This window comes from Rhinopithecus roxellana, chromosome 15, assembly GCF_007565055.1.
Source record: "Rhinopithecus roxellana isolate Shanxi Qingling chromosome 15, ASM756505v1, whole genome shotgun sequence".
Lineage (NCBI taxonomy): Eukaryota > Metazoa > Chordata > Mammalia > Primates > Cercopithecidae > Rhinopithecus > Rhinopithecus roxellana.
This window is the reverse complement of record NC_044563.1, coordinates 119,507,005-119,522,162: the sequence shown is the minus strand read 5'-3', so window position 1 is coordinate 119,522,162 and position 15,158 is coordinate 119,507,005. Positions and strand designations below refer to the sequence as shown.

General features: G+C 36.1%; 1 protein-coding gene across 1 annotated transcript in view; it reads right to left on the bottom strand.

Annotated features, from left to right (window-relative positions):
• Positions 1-15,158, bottom strand: part of DYNC2H1 (dynein cytoplasmic 2 heavy chain 1) — a 385,005-nt gene that overhangs the window by 194,126 nt on the left and 175,721 nt on the right. The window contains exons 71-75 of the mRNA XM_030918805.1: positions 10,419-10,484; positions 8,583-8,633; positions 7,725-7,802; positions 4,082-4,213; positions 2,862-2,934 (exon numbers count right to left, since the gene is read on the bottom strand). Coding sequence (XP_030774665.1) covers positions 2,862-2,934; positions 4,082-4,213; positions 7,725-7,802; positions 8,583-8,633; positions 10,419-10,484 — 400 coding nt within the window. The remainder of the gene's footprint in view (positions 1-2,861; positions 2,935-4,081; positions 4,214-7,724; positions 7,803-8,582; positions 8,634-10,418; positions 10,485-15,158) is intronic.

The following is a 15,158-nucleotide window of genomic DNA, read 5'->3' as shown; positions in this document are numbered from 1 at the left end:
CTTTATTCTTTTAAGCGAGTTTAATATGGTATCCGTCACTTGCAACCAAAAGAAAGGTGGATAATTATTCTGCCAGACATGAGTAAAAATTATCTGCTACATAAACATTCTATCAGAGTTGAATAAACAGTGACCATTTCCTCACCCTGCATAAGTAAACAAAAGCACAGGGCATATCCAGATTATTTCCATATACTCATCATTAACCAACCAGGTGACCAGTCTAAAAAGTGACTCAAAATATTTGTGTGTGTATGGGTGAGGCAGAAGACAGGCATTATGCGAAAAGCTTCATTGGTAGGTGTTATGGGTTAAATTGTGTACCTCCCCACCCCCCAAAAAAGATACGTTGAAGTCTAACCCCTGTCTCTCAAAATGTTCACCTTTTTGAAAATAGGGCCATTGCAAGTAGAATTAGTTAACTTCAAACGAGGTCATACTGGACGAGAGTGTGCCTCAATTCAATATGACTGGTGTCCCTACAAGAACACATCCATATCTCTTCCTAGGTTCTTGTGGTTGCCTAGAAATCTTCTGTGTTCCTTGGCTTGTAGTTGAACAACTTGAATCTGTGCCTTCATAATCACATTATGTTGTCCTCATGTGTCTGTCTTTACACAGATATCTTCTTGTAAGGACACCAATCATATTGGATTGAGGAACACTCTAGTCCAAATACCTTTACTAAATATAGGATGTCAGATTTAATTCAACATTATATATGGGTTATATCCAACAAAGAGAATTATTTTTCTTTTTTTGAGACAAGGTCTTGCTCGGCTGTCCACATTGGGGTGCGGTGACAGAATCACAGCTCACTGCAACCTTGAACTCCTGAGTTCAAGAAATCCTCCCACTTCAGCCTCCTGAGTAGCTAGAACTACAGGCACATGCCACCGTGCCTGGCTCATTTTTTAATATTTACTAAAGACAAGGTCTCACTGTGCTGCCCAGGCTGGTCTCAAACTACTGGGCTCAAGCAATCCTCCCCGATCAGCCTCCAAATGTGCTGGGATTACAGGTATTAAAACCACCTGTGCAAATATTATAATTCAGGAAATTATGACAGTGAAAGAGATCAGACCTAACCGACTCCATCTTGCTTCTAACCTTTAAGCTGACCTTGTTTATTCCTGCATGTAGGCTGAACTAATCTTGGGAAGGAATTTAGTTGATGGTTTTGTAGTGCCCAATGGGTTCACCTTGCCCATTGCCTAGACAGAGTTGATTTACCAAGACAGAGCTGGCTGTGCAGGAGACCGGAGTTTTATTATTACCCAAAACAGTCTCCCTAAGCATTCGGGATCAGAGTTTGTAAAGCTGATTGGGTGAGTAGGGGCTTAGGAAGTGGGGAGTGCTGCTTGGTCAGGTTGGAGATGGACTCACAGTGGGCTTGAAGTGAGGTTTTCTTGCTGTCTTCTATTCCTGGGTGGGATCACAGAACTGGTTGAGCCAGATTACCAGACTAGATGGGTCTGCAAAATATCTCAAGCACTGATCTTAGTTTTTACAATAGTGATGTTATACCCAGGAGCCATTTGAAGATGTTCAGACTCTTGCAGCCAGAGGCTGCATGACCCCTAAACCCTAATTTCTTTTTTTTTGACGGGCGGCGGGGGGGGTGGATTGAGTCTTGCTCTGTCACGCAGGCTGGAGTGCAGTGGTGTGATATCTCCTCACTGCAAACTCCACTTCCTGGGTTCTGGAGATTCTCCTGCCTCAGTCTCCCGAGTAGCTGGGATTACAGGCACCTGCCACCATGTCCGGCTAATTTTTCTTTTTTTTTTTTTTTTTTTTTAGTAAAGACGGGGTTTCACCATGTAGCGCAGGTTGGTCTTAAACTCCTGACCTCAAGTGATCCACCCGTCTTGGCTTCCCGAAGTGCTGAGATTACAGACGTGAGCCACCACGCCCAGTCCCTAAACCATAATTTCTAATCTCATAGCGAACCTATTAGTCCTTTGAAGGCAGACTTATCCCCAGGCAAGAAGCGGGTCTTTTTGTGAAAGGGCTATTATCAATCTTGTTTCAGAGTCAAACCATAAACTAAATGCCTTCCCAAGGTTAGTTCTGCCTATGCCCAAGAATGAACAAGGATAGCTTAAAGGTTAGAGGCAAGATGGAGTCAGTTTGGTCTGAGCTCTTTCACTGTCATCATTTCCTCAGTTTCATTTTTTGCAAAGGTGGTTTCAGTTTGACTCTGAAACAAAATTCATAATAGACCTTTTTCAAAAAGACCCCTTTCTTGCCTGGGGGCCAGTCTGCCTTTGCAGACTAACAAATTAGCTACAAAATCAGAAATTATGGTTTAGGGATAATGCAGCCTCTGGCTGCAAAAGTCTGAACATCTCCAAATGGCTCCTGGGGATAACATCGCTATTGTAAAACCTAACCAGGTCTGTGATCCCACCTAGAAACAGAAGACAGCAAGAAAACCTCACTTGAAACCCCCTATGATTCCTGACCAGTCAGCACTCCCCACTTCCCAAGCCCCTACCCACCAAAACATCTTGAAAAACTCCAACCCCCAATGCTCAGGGAGACTGATTTGAGTAGTAATAAAACTCTGGTCTCCCGCACAGCCGGCTCTGTGTGAATTATTCTTTCTCCATGGCAATTCTGTCTTGCCAAATCAGCTCTGTCTAGGCAGCAGGCAAGGTGAACCTGTTGGGCAGTTACAGGATGAACCACCGTGCCCAGACGAGAATTATTTTTCTAAAACAGGTAGAGATTGGAAGATAAATAAACAGAATGAATAAAAGAGACATCATAACATTTCTAATCTAAGGCTAACATAAAATGAAAGGTAAAAACAAATAATTCAGGTCAGTGGTCTAGTTCTTGAAAAGCATCACACTTACCCAGAGTTTTACATGCAAAAAGAGCCATGGCACTTTGCAATCTGTCCGGTCTTAGCGCCTGTACTACAAGAATCTTAAAATAAAATGCAGAATATTTTTAAAGAATAAAGTTGTGCAACTACTTTAACTAAACAACAATTAATGTTAACTAATTAAACAAATGTTTACTAAATATGGGAACACTTATCATTGTTCCATAGTATTTACTGTGCTTTAAACTGTCACTATAGGTATATAGCAAGTATATTATCAAAAATGTTACTGAAATCCGTTTACTTCCTCAAGCCTATCATCAAAAGTAAACATAGGGTTAGCAACGTCTTCTGAATCTGATAAAAAGCTAAATGGCAGGTGAAAATCACGGTATATAGATGAGGCATTTCTGTTGACAGCAAACAGAGACCCAGAAATCCTCCCTAAAATGTTCAAATCACTATTTTTACCTTTGAAAAAAAAAAAAGGAAAGAAATAGTGTTTCGCCCTGTCACCCAGGCTGGAGTGCAGTGGTACAATCACATCTGACTCCTGCCTCGAATCCTGAGCTCATGTGATCTTTCCACCGCAGCCTCCCAAGTAGCTGGAACTACTGATTCATGTATATCTATGATATTCCTAGATGTTTAAGTTTTCAAATCAATTTTTTCTTAATCATTTTCCTTTTTGTTTAAGCACTCTTGGGGAAATAGAATTCACTGTATATGGAGACACAAAGGGGTCAGATCAAGAGAAGAGATAAATGGAAAGGTCATTTCCTGGAGCATCAACTTCTGAAGAGCTCTCCCACGCTAATCTTTTCGACTAGCAAAACAATTTGAGTGGAACCTGCCAGTAGGTTTCATCATTCTATTTTAAAATAGAATGGAAAAAATCCCCTGTTATTCACTATTAGGTCTTTTCCTTAAAAATAACTCCGAAAAATGATTGTAAAACTTGTACAATTTGTATCTTAGTTTCTTTCTGAAATAAATTTTTCCTATTACAAAATGCCCCTGGGGTTTCAAGCAAAGGAAATAAAAAAAGCCACAGTGAGAGAGAAACCGACCCAGAAACTTTGGCATGATTTAATTGTCATTAAAGTGGCAAAAGCATCAAGCCCTTCCCTAAATATGCCATTAAAGGTAAAGTAACACTCTAAAAGCAAAGCTTTCCTTTAAATGGCTTCTGAATAATAAGAGAAACATTAAACACTTTTTTTGCATTTAGATAACACTAAATTTTACCTGCTGAAATAAGGAAACTTTCTTTGCAAGAATAGACGGAAACTCTTGCTCACACATTGAATTATGATAATAAGTACGCCACAGAGCTGCATCTTCAAAGCAGAGGGTCTGATAAAGACTGGGGAGAGCAATCTAAAAAATAAAAATGGCCATATACAGTGAGCTATAAGCAAATATAAGCACATATATTTTTTTTTAAAAAACTAAAAGTGAGAACCAATTATTAGTTGATGTTTATTGCTCATTTTCTACTTTGTGTTGGCTTGTCTAATTATTTCTAGGTCAGCAACACTATGGTAAACTCACCTAATATTAAAGCCAGAATTAAAATACACTTCCAACGTAGTACTAAACCAGTGCTCACGAGTTAAATCTTTTCTCTATGTAAACACATTTGTATCTAGCTATCTCTACCTTATGAAGAAAACAAATGCGGTCATTAAGATCAAGTGTAAATTCCTTTTTTTTTTTTTTTGAGACGAAGTCTTGCTCTTACCCAGGCTGGAGTGCAGTGCTGCGATCTCGGCTCACTGCAAGCTCCGCCTCCTGGATTCACGCCATTCTCCTGCCTCAGCCTCCTGAGTAGCTAGAACCACAGGCGCCCGCCACCACGCCCAGTTAATGGTTTTTGTATTTTTAGTAGAGATGGAGTTTCACCGTGTTAGCCTGGATGGTCTCGATCTCCTGAACTCATGATCTGCCCGCCTCGGCCTCCCAAAGTGCTGTGATTACAGGCGTGAGCCACTGCACCTGGCCTCAAGTGTAAATTCTAAGGATTGTCATGTTAAATATGTCAAATTTCATATTAATATTGACAAAGACTCTCTTTATCAAAACTTTGTTCAGGCTCCTCTGAGCTCTCTTTGACTAGGCCTCAATCAGGGGCTTCATGTCATGCCTTGTAGTATCCTATTTTAACAAGAATTTTGCTAAGTAACTTTAGCAATACTCGCTATCTTTAATATCCAATCGAATTCCTCCTCTCAGTTGGGTGCAGTGGCTCACGCCTGTAATCCCAGAACTTTGGGAGGCCAAGTTGGGTGGATCACCTGAGGTCAGGAGTTTGACACCAGCCTGGACAACATGGTGAAACCCCATCTCTACTAAAAATACAAAAAAATTAGCCAGGCTGGTGGTGGGCGCCTGTAATCCCAGCTACTCTGGAGGCTGAGGCAGGAGAATCACTTGAACCTGGGAGGCAGAGGCTGCAGTGAGGCGAGATCACGCCACTGCACTCCAGCCTGGGCCACGGAGCAAGACTCTGTCTCAAAAAAAAAAAAAAAAAAAAAAATCCTCCTCTCCCACCCTTGTTATCTATTGGTATCTGATCCTCTTGATCTGCCTTTACCAGATAAATCAGTTTAGCCAGAATCCCCACTTGCCACTGACATTTCCACTTACTAGTTTTTTATCCACTGATCCCCAACACTAATTCTTACCCTGCTTCTTGGGTACAAATTCCCACTTGCCCATGCTGTACTCAGAATTGAGCCCAGTACTATACTGAGATCTCTCTTCCCCTATGGCAACAGTTCTTTTGAATAAAACTTATCTTCACAGTTTTGAATTCTGTCGAGCTCTGTTTTTCTAAAACACTATCAAATTCAATAAAAAAGAATGTTTTCCTAAACCCTATTTGTATATGTCTCTATTTGTAAACATGTTGCTTCTGTTGTCTCTAAATGTTCTAACCCTCTTTGCAACCTCATAAATTTCTATTCCACGTTCAATATTCACTTTAAACAATATCATCTTTCAGAGGTTTTCCCAAACATATTAATTTCCTCTACCTCAAACAGTGTTCCCTTTTCCCAAATTTTTCAAGAGTGGGGTGTAAGATCAGAAATGTAAATCTGAAAAGGTGAAGAATTTTCACTGAAAACAAATGAGAAATTTAGAAGATCTATATCTTCAGTATAGAACTTCATATAATATAAACATAAATCAAGTATATAAAAATGCTTTATCCAAACACCTATGTTCATATAAAAATAATCCATTATATTGCCCAAATTTCATTATGTAACAACTAAAATTAAACAGCAGAAAATTAATTACATTTCAATTTAATTACTTTTTAATAAATGATCTAAGCCTATTAAAGTAACACTTGATGGTAGTCTGTTAACTTTAGTGACATTAAGTATACAAGGTCCCGTCATTACTAATTTAGGTGTGCTACACATTATATTATCATCATGTATTTGGCTACCTTGTATACTGCCAACCATTATGACAAGGTAATGCTTTGATATGCTCTCTACAGTGTAAGTTTGTTCATGGCAGAGTCTCTTGATATTATAAAATATACACCTGTCATTCCACTGGTATAAACAAAAAAACCAGAGCTTGTCAGTAGTTAAAGCATTAAAAACAGATTTTTTCCAGGACTATTACAATAGAGGAAGCAATAGGGGGAAAAAGACTTCAGCACAGAGTAGGGCTCAATTTTGAATACAGCATGGGCAAGTGGAAATTTTTAACCAAGGAGCACAGTGAGGTCAGTGGATGGAAAATTACTAAGAGGAAATATCAGGGGTACAGGGATTTCTGGCTAAACCAACCTAATAGGATTCTTACTGAAGACAGGCCAAAGTCATCAGAATCACCTGGGGAACGGTGGGGAATGAGGAATCTGATTAGATATCAAGGGTAATCAGATATGGAAGATGAATAAATTCTCACTAAACCAACTTTGCAGGGTTCCTGTTAAAAGTAAATTTTACAAGGAAGTGCATAGGTCGGCCTAGAAGGTTCATGAGCCTGACTAAAGTTTGGTCAAGTAAAGACTGTCACTAGCATTATGCCAACTGGTAGTAAGCACCAAACAAATGATAAATGAAAAAAATGGAGGATATAAAAGAGAATCGCCCCCTCCCCATTTTTTTCATTTATTTTACTCAACCAATATTTATGAAATGAAGGCAGTAAAGAGTAGTGGTGAAGAGCCCAGACTATGCAGCAAGAAACACAGTTTTAAATCCTGGTTCTACTTCCTAAGTGACCATAAACAAGTTACTATATCTTTCTGTGCCTTAATTTCCTCATCTGTGACACAAGGATAATTACAATAGCTACCTCATAACGTTATTGAAAATATTTAGTGAGATAATCCATTTTCAAATTCTGTATAATGCCTTGAACATAGTAACCCATCAGTAAATGCTAGCTATTCTGTTTTTATCATGTGCTATTACTACGTTATAACAGTTGTGAAGAAAAGCAGGGGAAGGAAGGGAAGGATGGAAACATATATATGCATAGATTTGTCTTTCATTTCCCACAAAAACAACATTTTAGCCTGAGTAGTTGAAGAACACAGAACTGTTGAGAGTCAGGCTTCTAAACTGCTTTTTCTTCTCCCATGTCACCATTCTCATAGCCTAATTTACCTTGGGGGCTGGGATTGGGAGAGAGAGAAAGAAAATACTGTATATGGAAGGCATGCTATTTCATAAATGAAAGGTTTAGTAATTACTGATTAAAGGACTAATCACAATAATTCTTTGGTAACTTTTTACTGGGAGAACTTACATCCTATTAAAATATTACTGCTAACTATGAATAAGGAGCACAAAGTACCAACAGAAACAACACAAATATGGAAGAAATTAAAATATGTCTCACAGTAGAACATGAATACCTTTAATGTTGCCACGGCCCAGCTTCGTTCCTGATCTATCCAAGACGGAAGCTGATCACGTATTTTTTGTTGAGAATCCTTTAATAAAAGCAATTATTTTCCTTAGTATACTTGGTAAAATTCAGAGTTTAAAAAATAGCAATTGATTAGCTATTTTATTATTTTGAAAAAAAAGTTCATTCTATACATTATTTCTTTTTTTTAATGTATTTTACAAGTCACCATGGTAAAATTCTATGTAATATAAGGGACAGAGAACCATTTAGGCAAACGTTGCAATCATTTTCTTCATTGTGCTTAATCTTTCATTAAACTTCAGAAAAACTCAAATGTCATGAGGAACTGTCATAAAAGTTACATTATTTTTAATTATATCTTACATTTCAGACATTATCTAGGTTCCACGTTATATTTTGGGTATATTGCTAGAAGACTATTATTTATTATGTATTCAAATAGGAAATTACTAGGAAAAAAGCTAAATTTGAGTGAAGTTATTAAAAGTTCTAAAATGTAATTTTAAGACTCCCATTATATAAGAAAAATTTTCAAGTTATAAGATTTGTTTTTCTTAAAGATTATATAAACTTATCCTTGGAATAAAATACATATACTGAGAAAAAGAAACTGCATTGATTCGTTAGTATTACATATTATTCTCAGAATATATGTATTTAAAATAAATAAATATACTTAGGTCTATTTTATAGGAAATACTTAAGAGGCCAGAATACAGTCTTCTAATCAAAGTATAACTTCAACAATAATTTAGAACACCTCTGAAGCAAATTATACTTCATTAACAAAAAGCCAGAAATATTTTCTCTAACAGCAAAATAGATTGTTATTTTAACTTACAGCTTTACGTAACATGTCTCCAACAACCACACCTGTAAACGTATCCCATTCCTATTGAATAAAAATATAGGAACACAAAAATATAAAGATGATAACCAGTCAACAAAATTGCCTAACTTTCCCTATAAGATGGCTTAAAATGCAGTTCCATATGGAGATAGGGGAAAAAAAAATCATTTCCATCTTACCACTTCTTCTAGTATGTTAACATTATCAAGAACGTATTAATGTGATAACATAAAATACTAATATGAAATCTAAGAATAATTTTAGTAAAACAGAACAATAACTCCATTATATATATGAGTCTCAATGTCTAAAAATTTAAATGTCATGTTCAATTAACATTTGTCACTACCTGTTAATTGTTTTTCCACAGGCTATTTGTTGCTAATGAGTAAGCAGTAAGGTGCACCCAAAAATTTAAAAATTGTATCTGGTAGGAAATATTGAGAAAAGTAATTCCATTAACATATTTTTTCTCACTGATTGAGAGAAGATGCCATTAATACTTTTTTTTTTTTTTTTTTTGCCATAGAATTAAGATGAATCAAGTGTTTCAGAATCTAGTGCTAAGAAAATCTATGCCTTCCCCGTGGCATCCCCAAGTTAGACAATAATAGGTACTACCATACTATTGTCACACACTGGCCAGTAAATAAGCAAAATAAATGAAAATTTGAGAGCAATGTGGAAAAACTACCAAAGCAACATATTTTCTGCCTTCACTCACCCTGGCCACATACTCTTCCTATTAGAATTATGCAGCCACAAATAAGCAAAATATGAATGATTACTACTACATTATGTGAGTCAGAGAAAAATGTTCTCCTTCCCCAACGACAGTTCATTTACACTTTAGAAGAGAAAAATAGGGAATATATATATTTCATGGAACCTACCAATCATAGTGAAAAACATTATATGGGAAGAAGAAAAGACATCAAAGTTATCAGCAGGAGTTAACGGGACCAAATGAATAAATTCAGGAGAAACTATACAAGTGAGCCAGTGCATGTGGAGTCAGAGAAAAACAAAGAGAGAACATAGGAAGAACTGTGAATGGTCTGCATTCTTTTAACTATTATATTCAAATGAAGGGAACCAGAAAATAGTTAAAATTTGACCAAGTAGAGTAAAGTAGGTCAAAATTGCACTGTCCATATACCATCCCTTGGCACCCTGGCTACTGGAATCTCACTTTATGATAACAGCATCACAATGAGAAAAATTACTTGCAAATAACTTTTTTAAAATTGTAAGTAGACAAGAAATGGTTTCATTAGCTCCAGCTCAAGGGAGGTCCTTTTGAAGTTTGAGAAGGGGTTACATGGCAGACTAGAAATGAGATCATATACAAGGAAGATAAATTATACATAAAAAGATGAACATAAACCTGTAGGTTCAGGCAAACTTCTGAGAACTGCCCATCCTCATGCCTTACCTGCTGCCCCTTGACAGTTCAGTGGAAGCAATAAATAATGTAGTTTTGTACCAATATTATCTCAGTTTTTCTATTTATGAGCTCTACTACCTAGGCCAGGAAAATAAGAAGGCTGACTCTTCTGTTGCCCTAAGTAAGTGAACCTGGGTTCAGAAAAATGTAGGCAGCTTGGTAGATTTCTTTCCTTGCCTTACCATCACTCTGGAATGTTAGGCTCATCCACAGGGAAGTAGAACTAGAAATCACCATTTTATACTACATTTCTAACTTAGTAAAAGATTAATAGGTTGATATATAATTCTAGCCTAAAGTAACTTCTAACGTAAACATAAATCCACCCATTAACAAATTTCTATGTTACTGTAAAATTTCTCTCCTTTAATTTGACTTACATTTTCTTGAAAAAGTTCAGGATGCATGCCTCGAACAAAATGCAAAGCGAACATCAACTGATCAGCCTGCAAAGAATAACAGATATTATCTTGCCTTTTAAAAATTTGTGTCTTTGTAAAAGCATAGTCCTTAAAATCTGGCACACAAAAATCTCCATTCTGTCTTCATATGACTTACTTTTATCAATGTAAGAAATTACTATTCAGATTGCTTTCTATATCTTAGAAATACTTCAAGTCAGGGCTGGGGCCAGAGTAAGTGATCAAATTTTTAGAGAAAGCACTAACAATTATGCAGTGGGCCCATGTCATTAAAAGACAAAACAAAACTAACTTTGCCAGGTGAAATATTAATATAATTGTGAAATTTAGATTAGTCATTATTCACCATATCCACCCCATGCATTAGCAATCTTCAGTTTGTCACTGTGTAGGTTTCAACATATGGGTGACTATATGCAATTATAACAACTATTTTCTCTTTCCTAGATAGATTAATCTCCTAAATCAAACAGAAAACTGTAGTGAACTCTTCATTTTCCACACAAGAAGAAAAGTTATACCAAATAAGTGCAAACAACAAATAATTCCTTCAATGTGTTATCACGTAGAAAGTTAAAACATGAGTAACTAATTGAGGTTAGATAACACAGAAAGAACTGTAAGATAACCCAATATTTCACAGAAACAAAAGCAGAACCCAAAACAGGCTGTCAAGAAACAGGTATCAAAAAAGACACTAAATCACATAGAATGAGAGTTATCAAAGGAGAAGGTCATATCTACTTTATCAGAAAACTGGAACACAGATTATGCTAAAAAATTTCTCACTTGGCCGGGCGCGGTGGCTCAAGCCTGTAATCCCAGCACTTTGGGAGGCCGAGACGGGCGGATCACGAGGTCAGGAGATCGAGACCATCCTGGATAACACAGTGAAACCCCGTCTCTACTAAAAAGTACAAAAAAACTAGCCGGGAGGGGTGGCGGGTACCTGTAGTCCCAGCTACATGGGAGGCTGAGGCAGGAGAATGGCGTAAACTCGGGAGGCGGAGCTTGCAGTGAGCTAAGATCCGGCCACTGCACCCCAGCCCCGGGGACAGAGCGAGACTCCGTCTCAAACAAACAAACAAAAAAATATTTCTCACTAAAGGAAGGAGGAAAAAAAGAAGGGAAAATAGAAAAATAAGGTAGAAATTAAGATTCAGACTTTCAGGAGCAATCTAAAAGACAAAATGAAAGAAGGAAGAAACAAAGTTGAAGAATGTAGGAAGTGAATTCAATAATATGCCATATACATTCTACTAGGTGCTGCCAGTAGTCTTAGGAGGATCATACTCTGACTTCAACTCTTTGACATTAAATAATACATTTACAAAGAATTGAAAACTAATTATTTTTCCGTAAGTAAGAATTGGTCCAATTTCTAAGAACATATTAAATTAAATAAGAGCCACAAGTTTATATAGGGCATATAAAATTAAGTAAATAAAATTATGTCTTTATTAAAATATAGTAAAACATCTCTGTGGCAAAATAATACTGTGTCAGACATATAGTATGAAAATGGATAAGATATAATTGTAACATGATGTATCAAAAACACGACTCTTAAATACAAGGTACCTATGCAAAATAAGATTTCATGTTTTAATATTTTAAATGTTGTGGAAATAAACCAACTTGTTTCCATTTACAGGAAGAGTGTTTTTAATCCACACAGTATACTAACTCTACTCTCCATGAGACTGAGTAGGCCTTGTTCTCCACTGCAACCCTATTGCCTACAATAGACAGGTGAATAACAAGTATTTCTTATAAGAACAGTCTCATTACATGGGCATTAAGAACCCACACAGGGCCAAGCATGGTGGCTCATGCCTGTAATCCCAGCACTTTGGGAGGCCAAGGCAGGCGGATCACCTGAGGTCAGGAGTTTGAGACCAGCCTGGCCAACATGGTGAAACTCTGTCTACTAAAAATACAAAAATTAGCTGGGTGTGGTGGCATACACCTGTAGTTCCAGCTACTCAGGAGGCCGAGGCAGGAGAATCACTTCAACCCTGGAGGTGGAGGTTGCAGTGAGCCAAGATCTCACCATTGCACACTCCAGCCTTGGCAACAAGAGTGAAAATCCATATCAAAGAAAGGAAAAAAAGAACCAACACAGGTCCAGAATCAAGAAACTGGATATAAATTCCATCCCTCCTATTTTACTAGCCAGGTGATCTTAGCCAGAAACAAATTACATCATCTCTCTTGACCTCAGTTTCTGTCTCTGTAATGAGGGGACAATAATATTAAATACTACCTACCTCATTGTATTATTTTAATAATTAGATTAGATAATGTATCTGAAGCACTTAGCATGGTACCTAGCACACTCTAAAAGCCCAATAAATATTAGTTATCATTTTATTAGTACTAATAATAATGAATAAAATGGATCCTACATGTTATTCAATCATTATCAATCTTTTTGTCTATGGAACACAATTACCAACGTGCAGGAAATTAATATAGAAAATCAGCAATTGGTGTCTCAGTTCTAGCAAAATGGAAGATGAAAAACTAATTTTCAAAATTTCCAGCTACAAATACCTAAAATCTTGGATAAAAGGTCCTTAAGCATCAGAAAAAAAGAGGGAATTGAAAACCAGAGTGGCATTAAAACCAGCTATGGCTGCCTTGGAGGAAAACAGTCATGGTAACCTAGGGCACAACCTACCTGAGCCAACGCAAGGAGAAACATTAACAATGAGATTGCTTTTTTTCTAAAACTTGGGCCCTTCAAGAATTACATTATCAGTAAAAATACGAACCAGAAAAAAAGTGCCCATGCTCACATGAAACAACAAATATGCCTGGAATCTGGGCAAAAGAAGTGTCCTCTGAAAAAATTAAACATCATACTTGTGCCGAGCACAGAGTTAAGGCATAAATTTTAACTATGGACTGAAAAGGAGTCCCTAAACAACAGAACTAATCGTGATGTCACTGGGTTAGCTGGTAAGAGTTTAGGCAAGCTTGCTTTAGAGAACTACTCCCCTAACCCTGATCTCAAAGAACTCCAAAAGATAAAGTATCACTGAAGATGAGTTCATGGTCCAAAAGTAACAGCAGGAGAAAACAATCCACTGTAAGCAACGGTCATTAGACACATCAGAAAAGAAGACTAAAATGTTAAGAATTTCAGATAATAGAACAATCTGAAAGAGATTCTAACACAAGTATCATTAAATACTCAAGAATGTAAGAAGGGACTAAACATCCCAGAAGTAGACAGCTCTTCTGAAAAAGGCAGATGAAGGAGGGGAAGAGAACTTTATAATCATTTAAATTAGACCCAGATGAAGAAAAATTTGTAAAATATAAGTAAAATGAAAGAAAAACCTAAGGAAATTACCCACATTAAAATAAAATTGGAACTAAATTTTTAAAAAATTGAATACAAAAAGTCATACATGTTAAAATTTGAATACACACTTTGTATAACTATATGAGCACAAATAAATTTGTGAAGAATAAAAGCAAATTTTTAACACCGGTTATATAAGGTCTAAAAGAGGGTATCAAGTTGGGGAGAGACTGAAAAGGAGACTTATTTTCTTTATTTATATGTATACATTATTTGGCTATTACAAAGAGCACGAATAACTTGTAATTTAAAAAATTAAGTGGCATATGTTAAAATAAGAATCTTAAGGTTAAGTACTTTATAAAATACCTGGTATAAGTAAGGTTCAGAGATGTAAAACTTGAATAGATTGCTGTTGAGAATGAAATTGATGCTGTCTTTTTTGGAGGGCATTTTATGTGTTCCTTAACATTCTACATGTCCTTAAATTAAGAAATTTCACTTCTAGAAATTTAAGCAAAGGGATCACATATGTGCTCCTAATAAGAAATAAGGATAGGCTTTGAAAGATTGTTTATAACAGAGGGAAAACTTAAATAACAATGTCCAAAAGTCTATCATAAATAATAATCAAAACAAAATATATATAGCATAGTACATTTTGTAGAAGGAGGAGGAATATGTTTATAAAAACATACATATATGGATAAACATCTGCAAAAATACATTAAAACAGATACCAAAATTTAATCAGTGATTTAATTTTGAGATTGTAGTTCCTTTTTGTTTTCTTTATTCTTATGTGTATTTTGCAAATTTCCTAAAACAAGCTTATATCATTTGCATTTTTTAAAAAACCAGTAAATGTTTATAAACAAAAAGAAGACATCTATTAAGCACAAATCTTCCTACCAAGTTTTAACAGATAATTTATATAGCTTTTCCCATACTGTAAATAATACTTTACATCTAGTATTATATGTATGTGTAATTATAAACCGACAGATTGGGATAAATATGAGATTAAATCACCATTTATACAAAACATACATACAACAAAAAGACCTTCCTGTAAATACTACTAGCAAGTGATTTCCTTGCCTACAAGAAAATTTTACATACATGAGTAAAATTTATTTTGTAAAAGTATATATTGGGGATGTGTGTGTGTGTGTGTGTGTGTAGTACTCAATAACTATTTCTTGATTAAGTGAATTAACAAAAAACAAACATGTGAGCATGTAAAAAAATGTTCCACATCATATGTCATCAGAAAAAGGCAAATTAAAATAAGTCACTACTATACACCTATAAGAAAGGCCAAAATCCAAAACACTGACAGCACCAAATCATGGTAAGGATGTCGAGCAACAGAAATCCTCATT